This window comes from Colletes gigas, unplaced genomic scaffold, assembly GCF_013123115.1.
Source record: "Colletes gigas isolate AHSC1104 unplaced genomic scaffold, ASM1312311v1 Colletes_gigas_Sc00035, whole genome shotgun sequence".
Taxonomy (NCBI): domain Eukaryota; kingdom Metazoa; phylum Arthropoda; class Insecta; order Hymenoptera; family Colletidae; genus Colletes; species Colletes gigas.
Genome location: NW_025106664.1, coordinates 1,150,113 through 1,175,340, shown reverse-complemented (window position 1 = coordinate 1,175,340; position 25,228 = coordinate 1,150,113). Strand labels below are relative to the sequence as shown.

The 25,228-nt window shown below is 39.3% G+C and overlaps 1 protein-coding gene across 5 annotated transcripts in view; it reads right to left on the bottom strand.

The window, feature by feature from the left end:
* LOC122402394 (protein scalloped) overlaps positions 1-25,228 on the bottom strand; it is a 208,216-nt gene that overhangs the window by 49,439 nt on the left and 133,549 nt on the right. For all 5 annotated transcript variants that reach the window (XM_043405137.1, XM_043405141.1, XM_043405139.1 and 2 more), the window contains 2 exons: positions 3,833-3,957; positions 1,021-1,159 (listed from right to left, as the gene is read on the bottom strand). In XM_043405137.1, the coding sequence (XP_043261072.1) occupies positions 1,021-1,159; positions 3,833-3,957 (264 nt within the window). The remainder of the gene's footprint in view (positions 1-1,020; positions 1,160-3,832; positions 3,958-25,228) is intronic.

Sequence of the window (25,228 nt, the reverse complement as noted above, 5' to 3'; positions counted from 1 at the left end):
AGAACAAATGTATTAAAATCAATCTTACAAGAGATTTCTATATGACTTTCATTTTTAATATAATTTTTATATCCAGCCACGTTAATAAAGTGCGTGGCCAGAATAAAGTTTGAATTAAAAAGTTCTTTGCATTTTACTATATGGTTTCTCATGGAAATACACAGAGTGTCCGGTAAGTGGTGGCACGATCGACGTTGTATGACCATTCTACGTGAAAAGATGAATCGAAAATGTGGAGTGAAGTTTGTTCACACGACGTTTCATTTCCGAGAAAATTCAGTTTGAAAATTCATGGAGTACGCGCGCGACCGAGTACGACCTGGCGAGCGTGTCTGACCATTGCTCGTTATTTCTACTTGCGTTACCATTTCCAAAACATTAATTTCAGCATTGCATTGTCTCTTTTTCGTTTATATCATCATTTACTAACTAATTACAGCTGGTTGAAGCAAATAATACCGCGCTAATATTGATACTCACAATCGACACTCTACATAAGTAGAAATAATGAGTAATAGTCAGACGCGTTAAACTTGGACTTTCAACGTCAATTATCTCGAGAACGAAGACTCGTATAAAAATATTGTATACCACATTTTCCATTCATTTTCTCACGTACCATCAGTTACCATGCTGATAAATTTTCGAACTCGATTTTCTCAAAAATGAAACTTTAAACGAAAAGAATTTATTCTTCCTTTTCGACTTACTTTCGAATTATTTTGAAAATAAAGACATTTTCTCACGTACCACCAGTTACCAAGCTGATAAATTTTCGAGCTCGATTTTCTCGAAAATGAAACTCGAAACGGAAAAAATTGATTCCTCCTTTTCGACTTATTTTCTCGCGAGAAATTAACTGATACGAACTTATAAATTCAGAGGGGGAGAGAACCGACGATCATGCACATAAATTCGTTCGAGTGTACACCGTTTGCACGGTAACATGCGCGTGTGGATCGTTTTTTTTTTCTCGCGTAAACGTCGAAGAGATATTTGGTAGGAAATTGCTCGACTCACCGTACATCTTCCCTTCGTCGGACAGGATGATTTTGCGTCGGCCGCATGGCGGATATATAGTGAGAGCTTCCTGGAAGCTCTGCTCGATATCCGGCGACCATACACCCTCCGCGTCTGCCGCCGATAAGTCCTTCTCGTCCTGAAAAATACGAACGCACCGATTCATCGATAATTCGATCCTTCGGGCCGGAATATTTCAACCGTCGTAAATATCGCCTCGGTTTTACATCGGTTCGTAATCTCCGTACACGATAAACATCACCGAAACGAATCAATTCGAATTTCCGCGGCGACGTACCTCCGAGGCGTCTGGCATTTAAAAAAAAAAATGATATTTCACACAGTTTATCTATTTCTCGCCATATTCCTAACGTCAACAGTGTCTGTGTGCTCGATTGATTTAATTTTTTAAATCGTGTACATCGAATCCACGTGGTCAGTGCATTAGTTATTTTAAGATGACAGGATTGGATATAAATTGAGTTAGATTTAATCCTTTTAATAATTCTTTTTTATTTCTATTGTGTATAATAAAAGAGGATAAAAGAAGAAGAAAGATGAGCCAGGTCAGAATGTTCAACATTCGTCAGAAAACATTGATTTAACTAAAATTAATGAAACATTAGGAAGCGTCTGTAAGTTCCATTGGACTCGCAAAAGGGATCCTAGGGAAACCAAAGTTAAGAACCACAGCTTGAAAGAATCTTTTATGTTTAATTTATTCGATCGAAATCGATAGAAATGCCTTTGTTTGTAAATCAGAGGGGTGGAAATTGTTTCTGATTTTGGATTCGACAAAATTTGGGAACCGATCCAGAGGCTTTCACGGGGTCCTCGGTTCTGGATTACACGGGCATAACATCGGCGAAACAAACGTGACCGGACTTCTCAGAAAAGACTTTCCCTTCCCCGGTCGATCGTTTCACCTTCTACCTTTCGGCACTTGATCTAACGCGCGAAGTAATCGGCCGTTTCTCGTCCGTTCGTGCAACACGGACGTCCTCGATTCGTTGAAATTCCAACTTCGACCTTATCTTCGGGCCTGGCGTCCGTGTACGCGACACACGTACGAGGGAAAAGAGAGACACACGCTACACGATGTACAAACAGAACGAAATTGGCGAGAGGATCTTTCGGATTGACAAAAAGAAATCGTCGGTGGACCGACTCGGCTACGTTCCAGGCGTGGTTATAGACCGGCCTTAGAATCAGTTTTAGAAAGAGATCTTTAAACATCTCAAAGAATTTTTTTGCAGATTTCTCGTATCAAAATGAAACTTGAGTATCAGTGATTCGTTCGAATAAATAAGTAACTAATGTGTGATAAGTTATAACTGAACAGCTCTTACTAGCGGTGGGACCAATTCAACGAGTTTTGATCGATACTTATCAACCCTCTGTTGCATGTATTTTATTCCATCTTTGAAAACCACGAAAGAAATTGTTTCGTGGATGTTCATACATCCGATAAATTAATTACTGTAGAAATTAAACGCTGCAAGGTACTAGATGGCCCTGTAAGATATAAGAAAATGTCGTGTGGAAATTCTGTAAAATGTTCTCCTTTGCAACAAGTGTTATTAAAATAAAAAATAAGGTACTATAACATTTTATTCTTACCAACATGGAGTATAACAAAAAATTGCTCTGATAAAGAATTAGTGATACGAAACAGTACGGAGGAAGTAAATTGAAGAGGAAGAAATTAAATCGCTGGCGCAGGAAATGAATTACTTACCGTGATGTAAAACGATTTTTGAAACATTGGAGAGCATCGAGCGATTATTTATTAGCGAAAGGGAACAACGAGCAATTAAAAGTGGAATCGGAACGATAAAAATTTTATGTGGTAGGAAAACAGCGCGATATTTTACTATTTTCTGATCGAAGTTTTATTGGCTATCTTTAATCGTTCGTTATGCGTTTACTTTGAATTTCACCGACTTGGATCAATTATTATACAACGAATGTACGATTAGACAATACTGCAATCAGATCGATGAAGGTGGGAATGATTTGAGGGTGGGAGATTCATGTGAAATGGTAAAACAAAAAGTGATATTTGACAATTTTCAAGTATTTTCAAGAATTTTCAAGAAAGTACAAATTTTGGGGAATCTGAATAAACCAGGAATAAACGATAATTTTTAAAGTAAAAATTAGTTATACTAAATTTACAAGCTACCACGTTTTAAGTCCCCTGCACTCATAGATCTGGGTTAGGTTTGGGTTAGGTCTGGGTTAGGTCTGGGTTAGTCTAGGAATGTACGTTTTTATTGCAAATCAATAATAATGTGCTTGATTGGGAATGAAATGAAAACAAGTAGAACATTCTAATCATACATAAGCTAGAATTTCATTCAAAAACCAAAATTCTAGAGGCTAAAATAAGACGAAAATCCAGACACCAATTTGTTGATTGAGGCTTCGTTAAGAAGTAATTAACGTTTAAATTTCCGCCTGTAGATAGACAGCCTGCATACAGCTGCGGGTGATACTGGTTCTCAGCATGAGAAACTCTACTTAGTATCGACAGTCTCACAGTTTTTTAAATGAGAGCCACTATCACGCGTACGCAGCTGTTCGCAGATTTAAACGTTAATAACTTGTTAACGAAGCCTCGATCAACAAATTGCTATTCTTCATTTTCGTCTTATTTTGGTCTCCAGAACCTCCCATTAAAATTTTTCCCATGGGTGACCCAACACCCTGTATATTGTAAGAAAATGGGGAAATTACTTTCCCAGACAACCCAATGGAAATATTCAATGTGGATCAGTGCACGTGTATCGGAACCGTAAGAAAGACTTACATCGCTAATTTCGCCAACGTCGAGGTTCTTGGTATCCGAGCCGGAGCCGTTCGCGTCGGGCGGCGGCCCGGAACTCGCTGGAGTCCACGGCGCGGAAATGGTGTCGGCTGCAGCCACCGCACTGCCTGTAACAATCAAACGATGCCCAATTCATTAATAATACACGCGATACTCGGTAAACGACGAGATCGAAAGCCTAACGCGAACGAGTAAATTACTAATCGCAAAGAATGAGCGTCGGGAGCCGTGTCATGGCGGGCAGCCTCCTCGTGTATCAGGTAAACATACAAGATTTACGAGCGTTGCACCTCCATTTTCCCCGACTCGCGGCACACGGGGGCCGCGTGACGGAATTCACGGACGGCTCGTTTTCGAGCCTGGAATATCGTCGACAGGGGCGCGCGAAAATCCACCGGGGCGGAAGTTGGCCGCGCGCGATCGAGCACCGACGCCTGAAAGAGAGAGGGGAGAGGAGGGAGGAAGGAGGAGGGTGGAGGGAGGGTCATGGGAGGTGGAAAAATCAGCACGTAAAAAATCGGTGGCAGGAGCGCGACGTGGAGCGCTCGTTGGCGCGGCCGGGCCGGAATCTGTATACGTCGGAGCAACAAGTGTTCTCTGATATCGCGTATCAGTACCGCGGTCGGTGGTGGGGGTTGCACGTAGGCGGTACACTCCGCCTACCGGGGGTGGAGTGTGTACGTTAAGCCCCCGGAGAAGCCCCTTGCTTCTCGCCGACGACCGCAATACCGAACCGGGTACTTTTCGCGGGTTCGAACCCCCCGAAAACCGACGGAAACGTCCTGTCGCGTTCCAAGCGATCCTCCAATCTCGATCAACGCTATCTTTCTTTATTTCGATATGTACGCGACCTGATACCCTCCGTGGATCGTTCCTGAGGATTTTTATCTCCAACGAACACGAACTTGGGGAGTTGCAAATGGAAACTTGGATAGTAGTATCTCTTTATTAACAGGTTAGCGTTTTCTAGTTTATGTAATTAGTATATATAAGAGGAAAATTTATAGGAAATGTGTAGAAATGTACAAAGAAGTTCTCTGATTGAAGCTACACATGAGACTTCCTGAGGATTTTTATCTCCAACGAACACGAGCTTAGGGGGTTGTAAATGGAAACTTTGATAGTAGTATCTCTTTATTAATAGGTTAACGCTCTCTAGTTTATGTAATTAGTATATATAAGAGGAAAATTTATAGGGAATGTGTAGAAATGTACAAAGAAGTTCTCTGATTGAAGCTACACATGAGACTTCCTGAGGATCTTGATCTCCCCCGAACACGAGCTTAGGGGGTTGTAAACGGAAACTTGGATAGTAATGTCTCTTTATTAATAGGTTAACGCTCTCTAGTTTACGTAATTAGTATATATAAGAGGAAAATTTATAGAAATGTGTAGAAATGTACAAAGAAGTTCTCTAATTGAACTGTATTACAAAGAATAGAACTTTGTGTTGCAGAAGATGGAATGCAGTTCGAACACTTAATTTAATTACTAATTTCATGCACCTTTTTGAGTCTGGTTTTGTATAAGCTTTTCTTTCATGTTGTGCGTTGAGTTCTGAAGTTGAATAAATAAGCATTCGTAATGTTGTGTGTTACTGAATAATTTCAAATATTGCAATCGATTCGTGACAATTTTTCTTTCGATGTCATCTGAAAATCAATTTGTTTTTAAATTTTACTGCTATTTCTTGTCGATTAAGTACCGATTAACTTCGATGGGGAACATTTTTTTGTCAGACCATCGAAAGGGGGTGCAAACTGGGGACTAATTCGTGCCTCACCCTGTATACTAAAAAATAGGAGAAAACGTTGAGATGTACGAATTAGTTTCTTGTAAGTGCCCTATTTTCTGTTTGCTTTTTCTAATGTAGCTAATAGTATCAATGTTTTTGAAAAATCTAGCATTTGTTTCTTAATCGATCGTCCCTAGCGAAAGTTAGGGGGTTATAGATGGAAACTTGGATACTAATATCTATTAACAATTTAGTATAACTAATATATACTAAAAAATAGGAGTAAACGTACGTAGGAGATGTACAAATTAATTTCTTGTAACTACCCCATTTTCCATTTGCTTTTTCTAATGTAGCTAATAGTATTACTGTTTTAAAAAAATCTAGTATTCGTTTTTTTATATAATCGATAATAATATGTACGATGCAATTATTCATCGCTTTTCTTGTAAAATACCAGTGAGTCATGAGTGACCCAAGGATACCGTATCAGTCGAAAGAGTTATTCGACTAGTTTGGAGAGTCAAAACAATTCATACTTTTCTTCTAACATTTTCTTTCACTTAATTCATATGTACAAAAAAGGAAGCTTCACTAAATACTATAATGAGTTTGATAATGGGTATGTTTATTTCTGCGTAGAAATTGTTCGAGCTTTGCTGCCCTTTTTAGATGTTCGCCTTTACAATATGACCTAAATATACGGTTATGCGAGAAACTCACGACATAGGGAAGTTGTGAAATTTGGAAAACTTACAAAACAATGAAAATCGTTGACGTCTTCTATCACGTCTGACAATTATTTATAATTTTCTCTGGAAACTCTACGAATAAGTCCCAGAGAGCAAAGACTATGCGGAATAATTTTTTCATAACGAACTTCGAAAGATAAGTTAGAAGAGAAAGTTATACCAAGATCTTTAACATGATTAAGCGAGGTTAGTACGATACCATTTAGAGTATAATTATAAACTATATTACTTTTCTCATTACTAAACTTAACAATATGGCATTTATCTAGTTTGAGGGACAATTTATTTAACGAGCGCCAATTCTGAAGCCTGTTAAGGTCATCTTGAAGTGATCGAGTACTTTGCTGATTATAAACACATTTATACTTAAGATCATCGATATATAATACAAATTTAGAGTATTGGAATACCTTAGAAACGTCATTTATATATTATTGGATAAAGTAAAGACGAATAGACAGGGGGCAGATAGCAGAAGTACCTGTGAGTTTGCACTCAGAATTTGTGGAGTAGCAAAGGGATTAAAGAAAAATAGTCTTCTCCATAGTGTATTACGAAAATTCTCAACCATCGCAAACAACCTGAAACAGTGTACACAGAGAGACGATACGCGGTGGCAAAAGCAGAGGAGGAGGATAAAACAGGGTCAGTGCTTCGTTCGTGGGCCGTATGCTCCGCGAATATTCGCGCGTGCGACATAGAGGGGGTGGTAGGGAGGGTTTCGCGCGTGTGGGGGTACAATATGTAAAGCCCTGAAAATGAGCGGAGCTTTAATAGAGACGCGAGCCCGGCCAGAAAGGCAACGCACACGCGTGCTGGTCGCGCAACCGCTGGATTCATATATTTCCGGCTCGCGGTCCAAGCTGGTGTACGTGCTTATGTAAATGCGTCCCTGGTCCTTATGTGTACATAGAGCCGTCGCGCTCGCGTGTGCACGCCGAGCGTAATGCCAGCACGGCAGAAAGCATAGATCATGGCGGATGACGCATGGTTGCATTCGGTGTTCCCGGCGCTCGACGGGGGTTGACCAGCAGAGGGATGGAAATGCGCGGATGAAGGATAGGGAATGGCCGGGTCAGCCGTGATAGGGCGCAAGAGCCCCGACCAGGGGGAGGGAGAAAGCATTTTGGAATGTCGTGGCTACTCCCGGTCATGGGAGAGACCGGAACGTCCTTGTCCACCCGGCGGAGTTTGTCCCGACATAACTAAATTTCTTGTCTCCTTTTAACTTCGAACGAAATGGTTCCGGACGTCTGCCCCGGGGGACGGACTGATGAGAGCCAGAGATACCTAACCGTGCAATGCGACACTTGCCCTCTTTGTCTTCCGTTCTGCAATTTCGGCATGGTTATTGACTTTCCCGCTCGAATTAACGCGACCAAACACGACATTAACACCTTTCTCACATAAATGCAGAACGTCTCAAAAAGGAAACACTGTCAAAGTTTTACTTTTGGCTGTACGCCATGTTGCATCGGTTCATTCGAACGAAGTACGAAAAAAGTCAATTGACATTTAAATTGACGAAGTTTGTGAAAGTTGGGAGTGACAATAAAATTAAATTTTTTGGAGACTCATTCTAGGTGAAAAGATACTTTATAGGCGAGTAACTGTATTTTATGCTGATAAGCGTGTTTATTTACTAAAATACGTTGGTATTGCACTGGTTTTTTACTTGATTCGTCTGTTTAAAAAAATGGGTATAGTAATCTTATTATATTCTGAATAAATATTCTTTTTGTTGTATTTTTGCATAAACCTATATAGTAGATTTTTTTGGTCAGAATTAAAATATCGTGCATTTGAGGATTAACACGTTGACTGTCAGACCAAACTCCTCAAATTGTCTACGAAAACGATACTTTGTTTTTAATCTATTGGAAACTAGCATACCCATAATCCTATCCAGATTTATTTTCTTTAACGTCTAATCTTGAGAATGAATTTTTTTAGCTCCTCAGTGAAAATTCATGTCACCTATATATGTGGTGATGTGATAGTCAATGTGTTAAACGTGTTTATTTTCGTCCATTTTGGATGATCCAAACGATCAGTGGGACTTGCTTGGCAATTGTGTTCAGAGTTCTTTTACAACATACGTTCTACCATGACCGACATGTATCGATGTTGGATTATAAAGTACAGGAAAAAGAAGAATCGACTTTGTTAACTGCCCCCTGAGCAGTTCAGATGTTTAAAAAAATGATAAAATGATGAAAGTAGGGATTCCCTTCGTTTCCCAGCCTTTAAATACTTCGACAGATTATAATTAGGAAAATTGAGGAGCACGGAGGCAATTCATAATATCTCGAACATTCTGTTATGAAAAGGTATTGCAATATCTCATTTGTACCATTCTGTGAGACGAAGTACTATATTTGATGAACAGAGGGCAGAATGTGATATCACCGATGTTATTCAACATCGCTCCGTATTATTGATCCGTAGATCAATAGATTCGGATGGTCAATAGCTTCGACATACGCCAACCTTTGATGCTATTATTAAATATTCTTTTAATAAAGATTGCCCCTCTCAAACGCCATTAATTAAAAGGAAAATTCAATGGATATACCAATACAGTTCTCCAATACACGAAGAGTTCCAATCAATCCTCTTAAAAAGGAAGATTTGTCTATTCTATTTTTTGCGAACGAGGGCTGCCACGAGTTTTATAAGTCATTAGAAACCAATATCGATGCTGCAGAGTTCGACGTGAACAACAATTCGAGAAATCATCACTGTTATTATGACTAAAAAGGAAAATGACAAAACCTTAAACGTCAGGCAATCTTCAAAGAAATTAATAAAATTGCATTTATAGAAGAAACAAGACGAATACAAAGAATCATGATTGAGACATAATTTTCAATCCAGATATTAAAACAAATCGTACATTTTGAGAACATATTAATTCTAGTTTTAAATCGCTCTACTGAAACTGACAAAGCCTGATACGTCAATGTTTAGAGAAATTAATGAAATTGCATTTATAGAATAAACAAGGTGAATACAAAGAATTACGACTGAGAAATAATTTTCAATCTAGATACTAAAACGAATCGTACATTTTAAGAACATATCAATTCTGAACTCTCCACAAGTTTAAACTAATAATTGTATAATATATGTCAGTGTAATTATTTGAAAAATTCATGTAATCCCTGGATTTACCAATTTGGTAAAAATCAATATTGAGTAAAATAATTCAGTCGAGATTGAGAGTCCACTTAAGGATTAAATCGCAGTACTGAAACTGGCAAAGCCTGATACGTCGATCTTCACAAAAATTAATAAAATTGCATTCATAGAAGAAAGATATACTAATAATACGAATAATACGATATAATACGAAGAATTGAGAGATTAATGTTCGGTTTAATATAGTGAACAATTATGGGAAACAGGACGTATCGAACACGGTAAAGAACAACAGTACAGGGGGTAAAGTGGCAAGAAAGGGTGGTTAAGAACCGATACGTTTCCTTTAAACGACCCCTTTAACAACCGAATGCTCGAACAGCGGTCCCGCGTATATCGGTGACATCCGTAAATCCTTTCGAAGCAGCTTTATCCTTGAGCAAACGCGTCATAGAGCCGCGTATCCGGTTCCCAGTCCCCGGGAGTGTAGTAAATGGCGTGTTCGTGGATGGCGGTGGGTCTGGCTAAGCTGTAAATTTGGCGTATAACCGTTCGGGGGTAGCCCTGGTCGAGTAGGCCAGGTCTGCCAGCTCCCGTGGGTGGTTGCCGGGGCGAAGTGGTAGGGTGAGACAGGAGACGGGGGTCGTAGAAGCATTCATAGCAGGGACCAGAGGGTGGCTTCGGTGGAATGCGTCCCGTTTAATATCGCGGAACATTATATATCGCCTCTCTTGTCCCCACGTTGCCCGGACCGCATGCTATAACACGTACAAACACACCAACGAACCACCTACGATCCTTTGGCGACATTGACTCGTCCTCGTAGTTTTCACGACATACGCCCCGAAAACCGGCGGATTCTTCTTACCGCGGCGTCTATTTGCGTTCGAAGATGAGAACCGAGTGAATGAAAACACTGGGACACGGTTCAGAAGCAACCCATCCCTCTCTCGATCACCCCTCGTTGAAATCTTTCCTCGGGTCAATGTGACCCGATCCAAAAATAAAATTCGAAGGGGAGGTTCTGAACTTGCCAATCAACGTGACGATTAAGCTAGCTGGTCAATTAGTACCTCAGACAACGGGGGATGCTTCAGTTTTGGACGAACTTAATCGCTTTGGTCGAGCTTCGTCGATGGATAATGTTGAATGCAGAAAATTGTGATTTTGAACTCAATTTCGATCGATTAAGAACTTCCTAGGTCTCTTTAAATCAGACGATTTTAGTTCTAACTAGAAGTTGTTCCCTAATGTCTGATATATGTCTGATTTATGCGTGAAATTAGCGGTGATTTGGATCTCTAAAACTTGCAATTTTAAATCAGAATACTTAAATACTTTCGTTAGTTATGGCTACTTAGCGCAAAATTATACAATTTTAAGGAGGACATACAACGATAGAAATAATTTTGTCTTTAAATGGAGTGTGAAATTAGGAGTGACTCGGATTTCTAAAGTATCCGATTTTAAATGAGAATACATAATATTTTTGTTATGTATGATAGTATGGCAAACTACTTGACACAAAATTTTCGCTCAACCTAACTATTTCAAGGTGATCAATGTTAAAAAAAAAAAAAAAGGAACAAATGTCCACAGCAGATGTCAAACTAAATATGACAAGCGATTGATCGCTATGATTTATATTCGCTATATATTCACCATAATATTGTCGATGAAAGTTTGTCAGATTTGAAACTGTTAAAAGTATGTTTCTATAACCCTTTTTGATATCTGGTTTAACGTTTGTGTAGTAAAAGTTACTTTTGTTTTTGTATGGTTGGCTGCATTGTTTTATGCGCCCTTTTTATGTCCCTTTTGTTTCTTTTTTCTTTTCTAAATTGTTAACATATTTCCTTTCACGTCAAATTAATAAACAAATATTATACAAGTTGAGTATATTTTCTTTAATTCCAACAGAAACAAATTTTCGGGAAACCGGACAAATGGTCCCAGTAGCGCATTAAAATTTTTTTTTATTACCAGAAATCATCGCTTGTCACGGGCGAATAATTTCGGTACGCGTACGTTGCTTTGTTCGAGCTGTTATTAAAAAGTGTAAATAAAATGCACAAAGTTACGACGGAAAGGGAATCGATAGCGCGACGTCAAAGGCAGAACGAAGGAAGAAAAGGTAAACGGGGGGACGCATATCATAATTTTCGAACCCTCGCGAGAGGAATTAAATTATCATTCACGGCATAAAATAACGGTGATATTATAATATAGTATAATTAAATATACGTTTAACCCACATAAAGGTACATTCTCGTTGGAAAATATTCCGTGGAAAATTACTATCGTGATGCCGCATGCTGCGCGCCAACGTCCCGTAAAATTTATTAAAAGACGCGAGCCATACAGCGTTGTATTTCTGCAACGTTTCGTTAAAAATTCTAACTCTAATTTTACGCGAACTCTTTCGATATTAACGCCGATTGCTTCCTAAAAACAATGCCACTTCGAAATATTATTCCGTACAACGAATAGATCGCAACTAAATTTTACTTTTAGCCCCAAAAAGAGGCTACTTGATGCCATCGTTCGAATTTTTATTCCAACGTCCACCTTACAACGGCACATTTAAAATTATAAATAGTTCTTTAATTTCCCTTTTATGTAATTTAATAAAGCTCGCCAGCCAACAAAGGAACGCATGCTTCCTACACGGTATTACATAATTTTATTCAACTGTAAAAAGGTCGCTCGCCAATCCCCTTTTATACGACGATAAAACATTGCGTTAAGCATCGTAGTAGCTCGACGCACTTTAACGACGCTTATCTTCGAATTATTGAAGAGCAATAAGGTGTTCGTGCTCAAAGTGCACGGTACACGGGTCCCGTGACACAGGGGGCAAAAGAATGTTTTCCGCTTTGACAAGATGTCGTTTAAAAAGAAGAAGACGATGAAGGGTGCTCCTCGTACGTGGTACCGTACGTTGTTCGCGGAGACTTTACAAAGTGAACGATCTTCCTTCAGAGCTTTGTGTAAAGTGAGAATTTTATCCCTCACGCGTGCTGAAAACTTGCCTGCTCCGTACGACGAACGAAATCAAATTATTAAACGTCTCGTAAAATTTTCTTTCCCCGATAATAATTCCACGCTTTTCCTCGTTTTTAATTGGAGTTTCAACGAGCCCAAACGCACGCGAACGTGTACAATTAATCGCGATCGGTTTGTTCTAAGCGCTCGCCGGGCAGAAAAGGCGCGGTGCAATTAGAGCGAGACGGGAAAAGGATAGAGAGAGAGAGAGATTGGAAAAAGAAGCGACGCACCGGAGAGCCCGTAAAAACTCGAGAATTCAACTGGCAAGTAGGGAAGGTTAATTTCCTGAAGCACCCGATAGAAAAAAAGCTTGCTTCGAGGCCACAGGTGCATCCATTCACTGCATGACAGTAATTAATCTCTCTCTTCATTTTTCTCCGTTCCACTCGCTCTGCCTATCTCCGCGTCGGAGTTCTACGGTTCCCTCTTTCTCCCCGTTTTCCTGTTTCGCCCCACGGGAAAAAAAGGAAAGAAAGAAAGCAAAAAAAAAACAAGCCCGATTCGCGCCTCGTTTCCTCGCATATATCCACTTGTACGCGGCCATATGAGCCTCGACTGTGATTCATCCCCCGAGGGTGGGAAAGAGCGAGAAGGGATGCGCATGCACCAACGACGCCCGGAGAGGGAAAAATAATAAACGCACTTGAATCTTTCCACGGGAATACACCTCGAGTTTCAGGCTTACGGTAGGTCGAATTGGGGTTGCGACGGGGATCTGCGCGGGATACCACCACGACCGACGGGGGTGGGGATGCGAAACCAGACGCGTACAGAAGGCATACGTCTTTTCTTCTCGCCTCTTCTCGATGTTTTCTTCTCGATTCTTACGGGGCTTTCGCGATCCGGGGATACTTGTAACTTTCAACTATGGCGTCATCGAGCCTTCGCGGGGGTGCAGTTTCTTTTTGCAACGTGTATGATTAAAATTAGATAACGTGTAGACCAAAATAGAATTTTATTTATTCGTTGATTATTCGTACCTGAGCGGTGCTCAATTTATTAGAGAATCGTCAGGGTAGGAAAATTCATCTTTTCGGGAGGTGTAGTTTGTAATTATTGAAATTAAATAATATATAGATCAAAGTAGAATTGTTTTTATTCGTTGATCACTCGTATCAGAGCGGTGCTCGATTTATTAGAGAATCGTCAAGGTAGGAAAATTCATCTTTTGGGGGGTGTAATTTCTCCGTGTAGGTTGTAATTATTAATATTAAATGATGTATAGATCAAAGTAGAATTGTTTTTATTCGTTGATCACTCGTACCAGAGCGGTGCTCGATTTATTAGAGAATCGTCAGGGTAGGAAAATTCATTTTTTGGGGGGTGTAGTTTCTCCATGCAGTTTGTAGTTATTAACATTAAATAATGTATAGCCTAAAATAGAATTTTCTTTATGCATTGAACACTCGTACCAGAGCAATCGATGTTCGATTTATTAGAAAATTGTCAGAATAGAAAAATACAATTTTTTACTTGGGAATTTAGTTCCTTTTTGTAATGTGTAATTATTAAAATTGCATAAGGTATAGACCAAAATAGAATTTTTTTTATTCGTTAATCACTTGTATCAGAACAATATTTATCAGGATATAAAGATAGATACATTGCTCTACTGGGGGAAGGGGGGCAGCTTCTCTTTTTATCTATAATTATTAAAATTACTTACTGTATAGCCCAAAATAGACTTTTCTTTATGCATTGAACTCTCGTACCAGAGCAATCGATATTCGATTTATTAAAAAATTCTCAGAATAGAAAAATATAATTTTTTACTTGGGAATTTAGTTCCTCTTTGTAGTGTGTAATTATTAAAATTGCATAATGTATAGACCAAAATAGAATTTCCTTTAGTCGTTGATCATTTGTATCAGAACAATATTTATCAGGATATAAAGATATATACATTGCTCTACTGGGGGGGGGGCAGTTTCTCTTTTTATCTATAATTATTAAAATTAGAATATAGAATTTTCTTTATGCATTTATCACTCGTACCAAAGCAATCGATGCTCGATTTATTAGAAAAATACAATTTTGTACTCGGGAATTTAGTTCCTCTTTGTAGTATGTAATTATTAAAATTGCATAATTTATAGACCAGATCTATATTTATCAAAATAGAAAAATACATTTCTCTACTTGGGGGTACAATTTCTCTTTGTAGCATCTAATTATTAAAATTCCATAAGGTACGGACCATCATAAAAGTTCCATTATTCATTGATTGAAAAAAATAAAATTGGACTTTTTTTGGTTGATATATCAAATTCGATATTTATTCCAGTGCTCGTAATTGATCCACGAAGATGTATACGAGAAACTCGAATGACAAATCGAGAATGTACTCTCCGATAATCAGTACAATTTTATAACGTTTCTACCCAAGGTGAACCATCGAAACGTCCAAAGTATAATTCCTCCACGACAGTCTGGACATTCTAATAATAAAGTTACCTTTTGTCTCCTTGGAGTTTACGCGTGGAAGTGCGTATATTCAATTATCCTTGCATAATCCAATGAGCAGAGCTACGTGTTTGACATGCCTGTCCGAAGGTCTGTTTTCGCGCGGCGTAAAGTCACGACTTTTAACGCCGTAATATTGCATTCCGCAGCATTTGTCATCGCGAAAACTTAAATGCCGCGTTGTTATGACATTTCAATCGCAAATGTCGCGTTATATTGTCTCGACGCCTCTTTTTCCATTTTCTTTACTTCATCGCCTCGTACAATCTCTTTCGAAACGTTCAAATCCGCGGTAATTAACGTCCATCCGCGAAACTGTCCTTTCATCGCCCTCGACTCTGCATCGACAGCCGTGACTTCGCATTTCGTTGGATCCAGGTGAAACTACGGTTTCGAGGAACGCGGGAAAACCAGTGAAAATCGAGTGAGCCCCCCCACACCAGGTAACGCGAATGAAACTTGCGAAGAAACAAGCCCATTGAGGAGGAAAACAAAACGGAGGGAACGAAGCGGTTAAGCGATTAACTGCTAGCCATTTCCGTATCTTTTCTTCGGTTTCGCCGCGGGCGCCTCGTTCCGGGGATATTCACACGTGGTGTTTTTCAATTCTTAATTGCGATTCCGCGGGCGAAAAAAAGGAGCAGAGGCTGCGCGATAAGAATCGCCGAGTGCCCGAATGGACCCCGTCGCGATGAAAGCTTTTCAATTAGCGGTAAACAGAGAGCCGGGGGAACCCGATTACGGTATCGTTGATACTGTTCGCGTTTTCCAGGATGCCTCTTTTCGCCGTTAATGACGCGTTGAATAGCGTCGCCGTCGCACAAGGAGAAAAGAAACGAGCCGCCCGCGCGGTCGGGCCGCCAGGTGAATTCGCGCGACGTCATCGTTGCTCTTTTAACGCGAGATCCGCGAAAAGCGATTAGCGCCAACGGGCGAAGCAATTTGTCCCGGGGCTTGGTTCGTTACGCGCGCGTGCGAAATTAGAACGGAATAATTCGTTGAAGCGACCCGCGGCTTGAAAAGGATCCCCGCGACTTAACGGTGAATTAATTGTGAGTCCTCGGGTGCATCGCGAGTGTTTTCCCGCCATTTTCTCGCGCCACGTCCGTTTGATAGTGCCTCGTTCCACGTCGATGCTATTCGTACCGCGATTACCACCGATCTCGTGCTCGTACTCTGCTTTTCTTTCCATTCAACTGAAAAATCAAAAGTACGATGTTTCAAAAATGGGAAGTTTAACTTTTAGCAATTTTCGTGATTTTTAGTTCGTTTAATTATATTTTAGTTGTACATTTATATTTTTTATTTAGAGGTTTAAGTAATTGTTTTTTTATTGGCATTTAGTAAGTGCAATGTTTGGAAAACAGGTAATTTTTAGCAATTTTCATGAATTTTTTTTTGAGGGAATGCTACGTGTCAGGTTGTGATTTTTTTTGTAGTTTGTTTAATTATATTTTAGTTGTACATTTATATTTTTTATAGAGGTTTAAGTAATTGTTTTTTTATTAGTGTTTAATATTTAGATGAATGAAGCTCTCTGGGTACTTTGAAACCAACAGATTGCAAAGATTCATAATTAAACATTAAAATTGAGAACGTAATGAAACTCGTCAATTTTTTAAAGGACATCGATGTATATAACATGATCTAGAAATAAGAATAATTAACACTAAACCTATCACGACCGGTCAAATGACCGTTTTTAAAATTTCGTTTAGAATCTCTAATACACAGTATTTTTCTTACAGTATACGTCCAATGAATTTTACAATATTTAGTAGTCTCTAATGCCTATCGCGAAGGGTAATCTGATCGGTTGACTGATTTATATTTTTTTGTAAAGAACTGGACAAAATTTGGTACCAAATTCTGGTTAGCTTCCAATGTGAGTAGGAAATATATGTACAGCAAAAGTGAAAGAAAAGAATCTTCCGCCCCCACTGTCTCAAAACAGTCGAAAAACGCGTATTAAAAATAGTTAAACTTTAGACCCGTGCAGCTCCGAAGTTACTAGTGTTTTCTCCATAATTGAACCACTGTTAGAAGCGGTAAAGCTTCCACTTTGAAATGGCTTTTGATTTATGTCGATCCGACTTTTCGTTTCGGAGATATCGTAATTTATGTAAAGGGGTAATTCTTTTAATTCGACTATCACTGTCTTCGTCTAGCGGAGTCGGACCTCTTTGTCTTGCGTACGTGACTGTCGTGACCTAGTTTCGGCGTAGTATTTCCAAGAATTTACTACGCACTGTTTACTATCTACGCGCGGGGGGATCAATGAACTCGCGAGCGCAACAACGAAACGTAAACAAACGCTTCGAACCCTTCTATTTCCGGAATTAGCCACCGCATCGACTTGAGACTAAAATTCTCATATCTTCGGAACTAATAAAGCTATTGACTTGCACAAACGCTCATTTTAAAGGGCATTTCATCCCCTATCCGATGACAATATCAACTATTATTATTTATGGTGTCTTCTATGTTTATTTTAACATTTCCTTCTACGTTACATACCCAAAGAAGTTTCACCAGTTCCTATTAATCATACGACTGGTGTGCGTTGTAACTGGATTAGAAATTGAATTCATTTGGTTGAAAATTAATCTTTTGCATACAAGATGTTTACATAATTACCATGCCATTTTTTCCGTAAATAATTGTTTTCTCCGAAATTAACTACGATATCGACTCGAAACAAAATTCGTTTTCAAGGGCGTTTTATCTTCTATTCGATGAAGATTAAATTTTCTGTACAAAGCCAAAGTATTAGGCATACCAAGAAAAAATATGCGACATAAAAGATACATCTTACGAATAAACTTCAGAATACAACTTTCTATAGATGCGATGTAAAAATTAGAAACACGTTGCCTCGTGAAAGAGAAAAAGAGAGACTGGTCGGTAGTTTGAATATGAAATAAAATAAAAAAATAGAGAATCGTGATGCGTATAATGCAACGTCGTCCACTCGTCTCGGAAGCGGAGCGTATTTCCAGCAATTTTTTTCGATCGCGGTCAAATTGACCTCGCTCCGACAGTTACGTAACAAGTGTTTCACCCTAATTACTCGAGGGCTGAAACGCCCGCACGGCTTAAGGCTAAAATTTTCAATTTACCCGCCGCGTAATGTATTCGCTGTTTAAGTGCTAATTACACGTGTACCCTTTTCACCGCTGTTCGTCGTCGCAATTAATATTTACGGTTCGCCAGGTCCGTGTATCTTCGCGCGTCGCTCGGCGGAGCGCGGGAGGCCGCCGTTAAATCATCAAGACGGATCGATCGACGCTCGAGTGTTCGCGGGGCGCTCGGTAAATCGCTCTCGCGCGGCAATTACGGATAAAATAATAATTCGTGGATACGATGATGCGGGGATATTTTTTTTTTCTCTCTCTCTTTCTCTCTCTTCTGTTCTTTGCTCGCCGACTTCCCCTCATTTCGCGATCGACACTCGAACCGCGAAATTGTCGCGTTGGCTCGTTAAACCCGCCCCCGCGAAATATGTACATAAATCGCGCCCGACGATTCGCGTCGCAACGTTCGCGTATTGTTGGTCGCAATTAGTGGGATTAATTTACATATTGCCGGATTAACCGTTCGGGCATGAATTATTCAGGGTATGCTAATGCGAACGGCATTGAATTGAAGTCAATAATTGAATGCTCCTCGAGAATAAGGAAAGAGCTATGCTCGATTTCCCGCTAAAGTAAAGAAGCATTAACCGTATTATTATATCCGCGGAAAAACGAGATCGCGCGGCGGGGAAGCCGCGGAACCGGAATTAATAACTGTGCAGTGCTCGGGATAACGTACGATACGTTATTTATAGTATCCCTGAATCTTAGAATACGATCGTACGATTTCATTCCCAAGGGGGCATAATTCTAGTCGAGAGAGCTCGAGACGTCTGGTGAATAAAGGATCCATTCTGAATTGGACGATACAAATTGAGAAAACAATTGTGTTTTTTTTTACGTACAATCACTCCGCAACTCGTGTTCCGTGATAAAAATGGAGGGAAACTTTATTTCTTATGAATTATTTCTATTTATTTTTACCAATTTTTATACGGGGCAAGTAATATGCACGAACAGCTGAACGTATAAACGAACAACACTATTCTCGGTATTAATTTCTTGCGAGCAACGCTTTGGAAAGTCTCCTTAAATTATATTTGATGAGCGAAAGAAAACTACTAGAATTATTTCTCGGAAATAATTACATATTATCGTTCGCCGCGGAATTCGCGGCTCGAGAGATCCATAGAAGACGCGTTTCGCATTTTACGGGAAGCACGCCATAGCCCCGCGTACACTGGAAATTTGATTTTAATATCATCTACTTTGTACGTAAGCATGAGTGAACTACGTGCCGTTGTGAGAGCTAATATCGTTTTAATGACGAATAATGCAATCTTCCAACAAAGGCCAAGGAAACATTGCTGATGTAACCGAGCCTCAAGACGCCGAGAATAAGAGCGATTACTTTCGACTCGAAAACGCTGAAACGCCGAGAGGCGAGCAAGAATATACCAACGTACGAAAATGCTAGAAATTCTGGGAAAAAGAACAGAAAACATTCGAGGAAGGTCTACTCTGCGAATGACAAAATTTCCACGATTTAGAAGCTCGTTTAAACTTAATTCTAAGTTCACAATTCGTAATTTCTAACAAGAATTGTAAAAAATTTACCAGGCTGGATTCTTGCAAATTTATCGCAGTTATCTGTAAATTTTCTGTAATTAATACACTGCAATTGTCGGGTTTTCTAGCGTCGAACGATAATCTTACTGATTTTTATATCGATAGTATGTTACGAGAATACAATTAAATTTTTCTGACATTTTTAACGAAATATAAAAAGTATGTCAAAGCAAAGCAAAACTGAAGATAACAGGGTAAATAATAAATGAAATAAATGAAATTTAGAAAGATCTTTAACTTGTCCCAGCATCAGTGGTACAGCCAAGAAAAGGATTATTTTGCATAAAAAAAAAGGATTATTTTGCAAAATTAAAGAATAAAATTTGTTTATTTGAAGCTTTGTCGTTGAAAAAATTGATTTTGAATATTCACTGAGTATGTATACATTTAACTATGTCGGATAGATCTCAATACAGACTTTTATTGTGTTTTCTGCACTTCTATACACTCGTGTTTATGAAACCTCCTTAGCATGTATCATAATTTTATTTGTTGTCTTATTTTTAGTATGTTAGTATCTTTAGTTTTAATCATGGTCTCCAGATTTGATACTCCTTGATATTTATCTATCACGTTAAAACAAAAGTGTGCAAGAAGAATATTTTAAGCCTCCCTTAATTAAAAGTGAGAATCATTTGGTATTTGAAGAATTAAAGACAGAGAATACATTAGAATGTATGTTCATACAAATATAATTCAGAAAGTACAGTTATGTATACAGCACAATGAGCAATTTTCAACAATTTTTGTATTAATTAAGTTAGCTTAGTAAGTTAATTAAATGCCTTATTTTCATTTAAATCCTGTAAATATTTCAGTTGATATTTTTTATTTTCGATTTGTTTTTTCATGTAAAATCACCTCCTTCCCGCTTGTACCATCGATGCTGGGACACTCTGTATACTACGCATTGCTCATATATTTATATCAAAGAACAAGATTTATTAAATCACAACATTACGTAAAGTATAACAGAAAAAAACACTAAGAATTTTAGGGTCGAACCTCGACCATTCCAGTAATAGAATTTTCAGACAAATTAATCGTCACGTTTGGAGACCTGGTGTCACGTAGCAACAAATTTCTACATATCTATTACGCAACACAGCTGTCCATCATCTATGCTATACGCATGTATTAATCATTCTCTATACGAACCACTCAAAAATGCGTTCGATCTAATAAGCTGCTTAAGAATTTAAGAAAATGGCAGTAAACATCTGCACAAGAATGAAAAAAAGACAATAATAGAAACGAGGAACAGGTACGTGGTCGATGGTGATCATAATTAGCTCTGCATTGCGTCAGAAAAGTGACGAGTCGCGTTGCTCGAGGAAATTCTCGTTTCACCGATTCCTTGTTTAATATTCCTGCATGCCTCTTATAAACATCCTTTCACTTATCAACCGAGAGATTAACACTCCTGTATCGTCAGTGTGGTTTCTTGGAATATATCATTTATTACAAAAGATTAATAGAAAAATTTCCATGAAAAGACCAAAAATTAATTACTGCGCCCAACACGTTTACGATTACTGTTCGATAGCGTTTCGCGTCGGTGATTTGCATGCTGGTGATCAATTTTTGCGCACGCCACGCAACAGGTAATCTCTCCTGAATTTTTTTGCGTGGCTCCATCGAACAGCTGATTTCTTCAGGGCCCGACGAAACGTTATCCACGGTGTTGGCTTACGTGTAACACGGTAGAACACACCGCAGGGGGATACACGAGCGCGACAAGACGCGGTACCAGGAGGAAGAAAGCGAAGATGCGGCGAGAGTAACGGAAATCGTGACTCCCCGTTTTCAAGAACGAGCTCGCACAGCCGTCGAGATCGTCGATCGATCCTGGAACGTTTCTTTCGATGCTCGATCTTACTCGAGACCGGCCAAGAAGATGACCGCTGGAAAGGCAACAACCGGTTCTCCGTTTCCTTTATTCTTTTCCTTTACCATCGCGATCCTACGATATTGTGCACAGCCAGATAGACAAAATGACCGCCAGCACGCATCCTCGAAAACGCTAGAGTTTGACTCTCGAGCCATTTCACGTCCAAATTTGTCGATTCGAAGGTATTTTATTTTCGTACGCTTTTACTTCGGTGTATTTTGCATTCAATAATTATAAACTATTGCAATCGTGTTTTATATCGAGCCAAAGTATCCATGCATTCAGCACTTGTGCGACCGTACTTTGTGTACTTGAGAATCTGTCGCCCAAGATCACGATTACGAAACAATTCTTCAGTTTCTAACAGTTAATCCTGTTTTTTTGCATCGATTTATATAGCCCCTCGAGGTGTACTTGCATGGTAAAGACAACGAAAGAAAATGTATAATAGTTCTAATAATTATCGATTCCCAGTATTCTAAAATATCTACGTTAACTTATCGTTGAGTTTCGTTGCACTGAATTATTTTTCCATGCTACACGAAAGATGTTGAAACAGGGCAATTACATCAAAACTAAGCGTAATCGAGTAAAATACAAAAACCTCTGCAGGTTGCTTGGCAAAACAAATTACAGCGTCAAAGCGAATTGCTCCTATAGAAACCTGTTTCTGAAACCAATATGAATAGAATTCTAGAGGAAAGGTAGCAATTCAACCACTGCAATCCTGCAACTGCTTCGATCTAAAAGCCTGATTCTCGCGATGATGCAACGCACGTCGCTAACGAAGTTATCCATCATACTCTAAAGACGTCCACGATCAACGATGAAACTGCAAGATCTACGAAGCTATCGGTACGGTGAATCCTTACCGATCATTAGGATCATCCGGCCACTAATTCTTTGCGTTCCACGGACGACATACGAGGGTTAAAAAGGTGCAAGCCATTAGATTGACCAAATAGATAAATAGACAAATCTTTAGACCCATATCAAAAGATACCATCGAGGAGTGAACTCCAAATCTCAACTGAATTATTTAACTTAATGTTGATTCTTACCAAAGTGGTAAATGGAAATCAACTTTCCCTCAAAGCATTTAAAAATTATTACATAAATTTTCAAATAATTACATTGACATGTATCATACAATATTAATTTAAATTTGCGGAGGGTCTTAATAATCAATTTAAGGGTTAAATGTAAGGTATATACTTTCATAAAAAAAATTTTCCTTTTAGGGCTATATCTGACGGACGGACTATAAAAAAATTTGTGAAAAAAAAAGATAAAATTCTAATAATAATTATTAAAAAAGTTATTAATTTAAATTCTATGTTTCGTATTGATTTAATATAAAATTAATTTTTTTATTTATTATAATTTAAACAATTATTAATTTCAAATTTAAATTTTCAAGTAATAATAAATTATATATTTATATTAATATCTCATCAAAATATTCTTTCGTACAAAACATTCATAATTCACTGAGCTTAGTAATATAAATGCACCAGAAAAAAGGGGTCAAGCATTAGACTTTGTTTAAATTTAAGGCGTACATTTTCATGAAAATCAGTAAATTTTGTTTACACTCGGTGAAAAAGAAAATCGAATTTTTTGGTGGTTTAGAATAGGGAACCCCCTCAAAGGCGAAAGTAACGCTGGCGAGCGATCGGAACGAGAAAGATTAGCAATTTGCCGTTTGGATGGTCCACGGGGCTAGTAATTTGGTAAATCATCGGGGATAATCGGGACAGAAGGAGCGACGTCGACGGTACGGTGAATATTTATCGACCAATATTGGTGGCGAAGAGGGAACGCGTGGATGCACCGCTAATCGATTTGCATAAAGACGAAGGCCGATGTGCGCGCATGTTTCAGACGCGGAGAAGGAACCAGTTTCTAAGGCGGATGAAAATAAGAAAGGGAGAAAGAGGACGGAGTGCACGATCGAGGGATCGGTGAATAGAAGGACCGCTCGCGGCATAATTCATGTAATTACGCGCGTTACGGCGGCAACGATCCGGTAAGGAAACCAGGAAACGCGTCCGCATCGACAATCAGCCATCATAAAGTCGAATCGATCGAATGACAGGACGATTAAGTCGAATGACTCTTAGCGATTCTCGATTATTCGCGACGGTGGCTCACCGAGAATCGTAATCCGGCTCTTATTGTCGTCGATGCTACCTGTTTGGCTTATTAGATCCGGGGGAACGGGCATTGGCGTTCCCATTATTCGCTACCCGCTTTCTCTCTCGTTTTATGAAAAGCTGTTGTAATATTATACGAAACTGGCGCGCTCGTAACACGATCGAACCGCGATATCTACTGTGTCGTCGCGAGAAGTTGGCTAGTGGGACGGTACTTGGTTTGCTCCGCCCATCCCCACTCCAGACTACAGCAGAGAACCAATGAGACCCGCGTTCCTTTCACTAGCCGCCTTCTCGCGGACGCACAGTACTCGAGACTCGATCTCTGCTCAATCGAGTACTCGTGGCAAATTTGTAGTTAACACGATAAAAGGAAAATGAAACTCTTTTTGAGGTAGAGTTGCAAATGAATTTTCTTTTGTTTCTAACCGTTGAATTTCCATTTATCGTCCAGTTCTCGATTATATGCATATCAAAGAATAAACAAAATGAATATTCCTCGCGAGTTTCGCGCGGGAACGACTCAACTTTTGAAGGTACTTAGAATCGAAAGAGGTCGACGGTTTCTCGAGGTTCCGGTATTTTTCGGAATCGACGTCGGTTTCGAGGCATCGTCGAATTTCGGCGCAGGTTGCGCTATCGTGTTATTCCGGTGTTCGTCTTTCGCGAAACCTCTCGGAACTGCGGCGTAAAGTCAAGCGAATGGTTACAAATTGAAGACGCTAATTTACACACGGTTTCGCACTCAAGCTTGCTTGACTCCTCCGACCTGCTTGCTTGCTTCTGCTTATTAACTCGCGCAAGTTTACGAGCCAGCTTCTAACAGCTAACAAGGTAAACAATGTTTGGCAATTATCTCGGTTAAATGATCCTCGTGAGACGCGAATGCTGGATACAACAACCCGGGTAAGAGAAACGATGGAGACAGCCTCGCGTCGGAAGGTTCTTCAAAATTAACGGGGGTTTCGAACGAAAACGATCCCAGGTCAAAAATATACCGTCTGGACCTCGTATAAATTTGAACACTGAGGTTACACTTTATATTTTTATACTTTTATTTGAAACTCTACAGTGCAAAGTATTTAAACGAAACTATGCGGAATTATTTAAGTAAAATTAGATATTAACGAGAAACGATGAGAAACCTTTGTCTGGTAGGGAACATTGTTTTAGAGTGAAGGAGTGTAAGATTTCAGCATTATAGGCGATTGTTTATGGCCCTCGAGCGAATAAAGGCTCAGGTCGTCGTAGAATAATGTACCTCTACGACTTTGGCACATATGTAATGCTGTATCTCTTAAGGTCGTGCAAGTGAAAGACTTGGAGGAAGATGTTACAAGAACTATACTCCCCCCTCTTTTCTCGATTCCGTTGCTACTTTCGCTGAATGTTATCGTGTGTACATCGAGCATCCAAGATTCCTGATCGAGGTACACGGTACTGTCTCGATACATGCATCAAGTTGCGTTAGGGATACTTGCAACGAAAC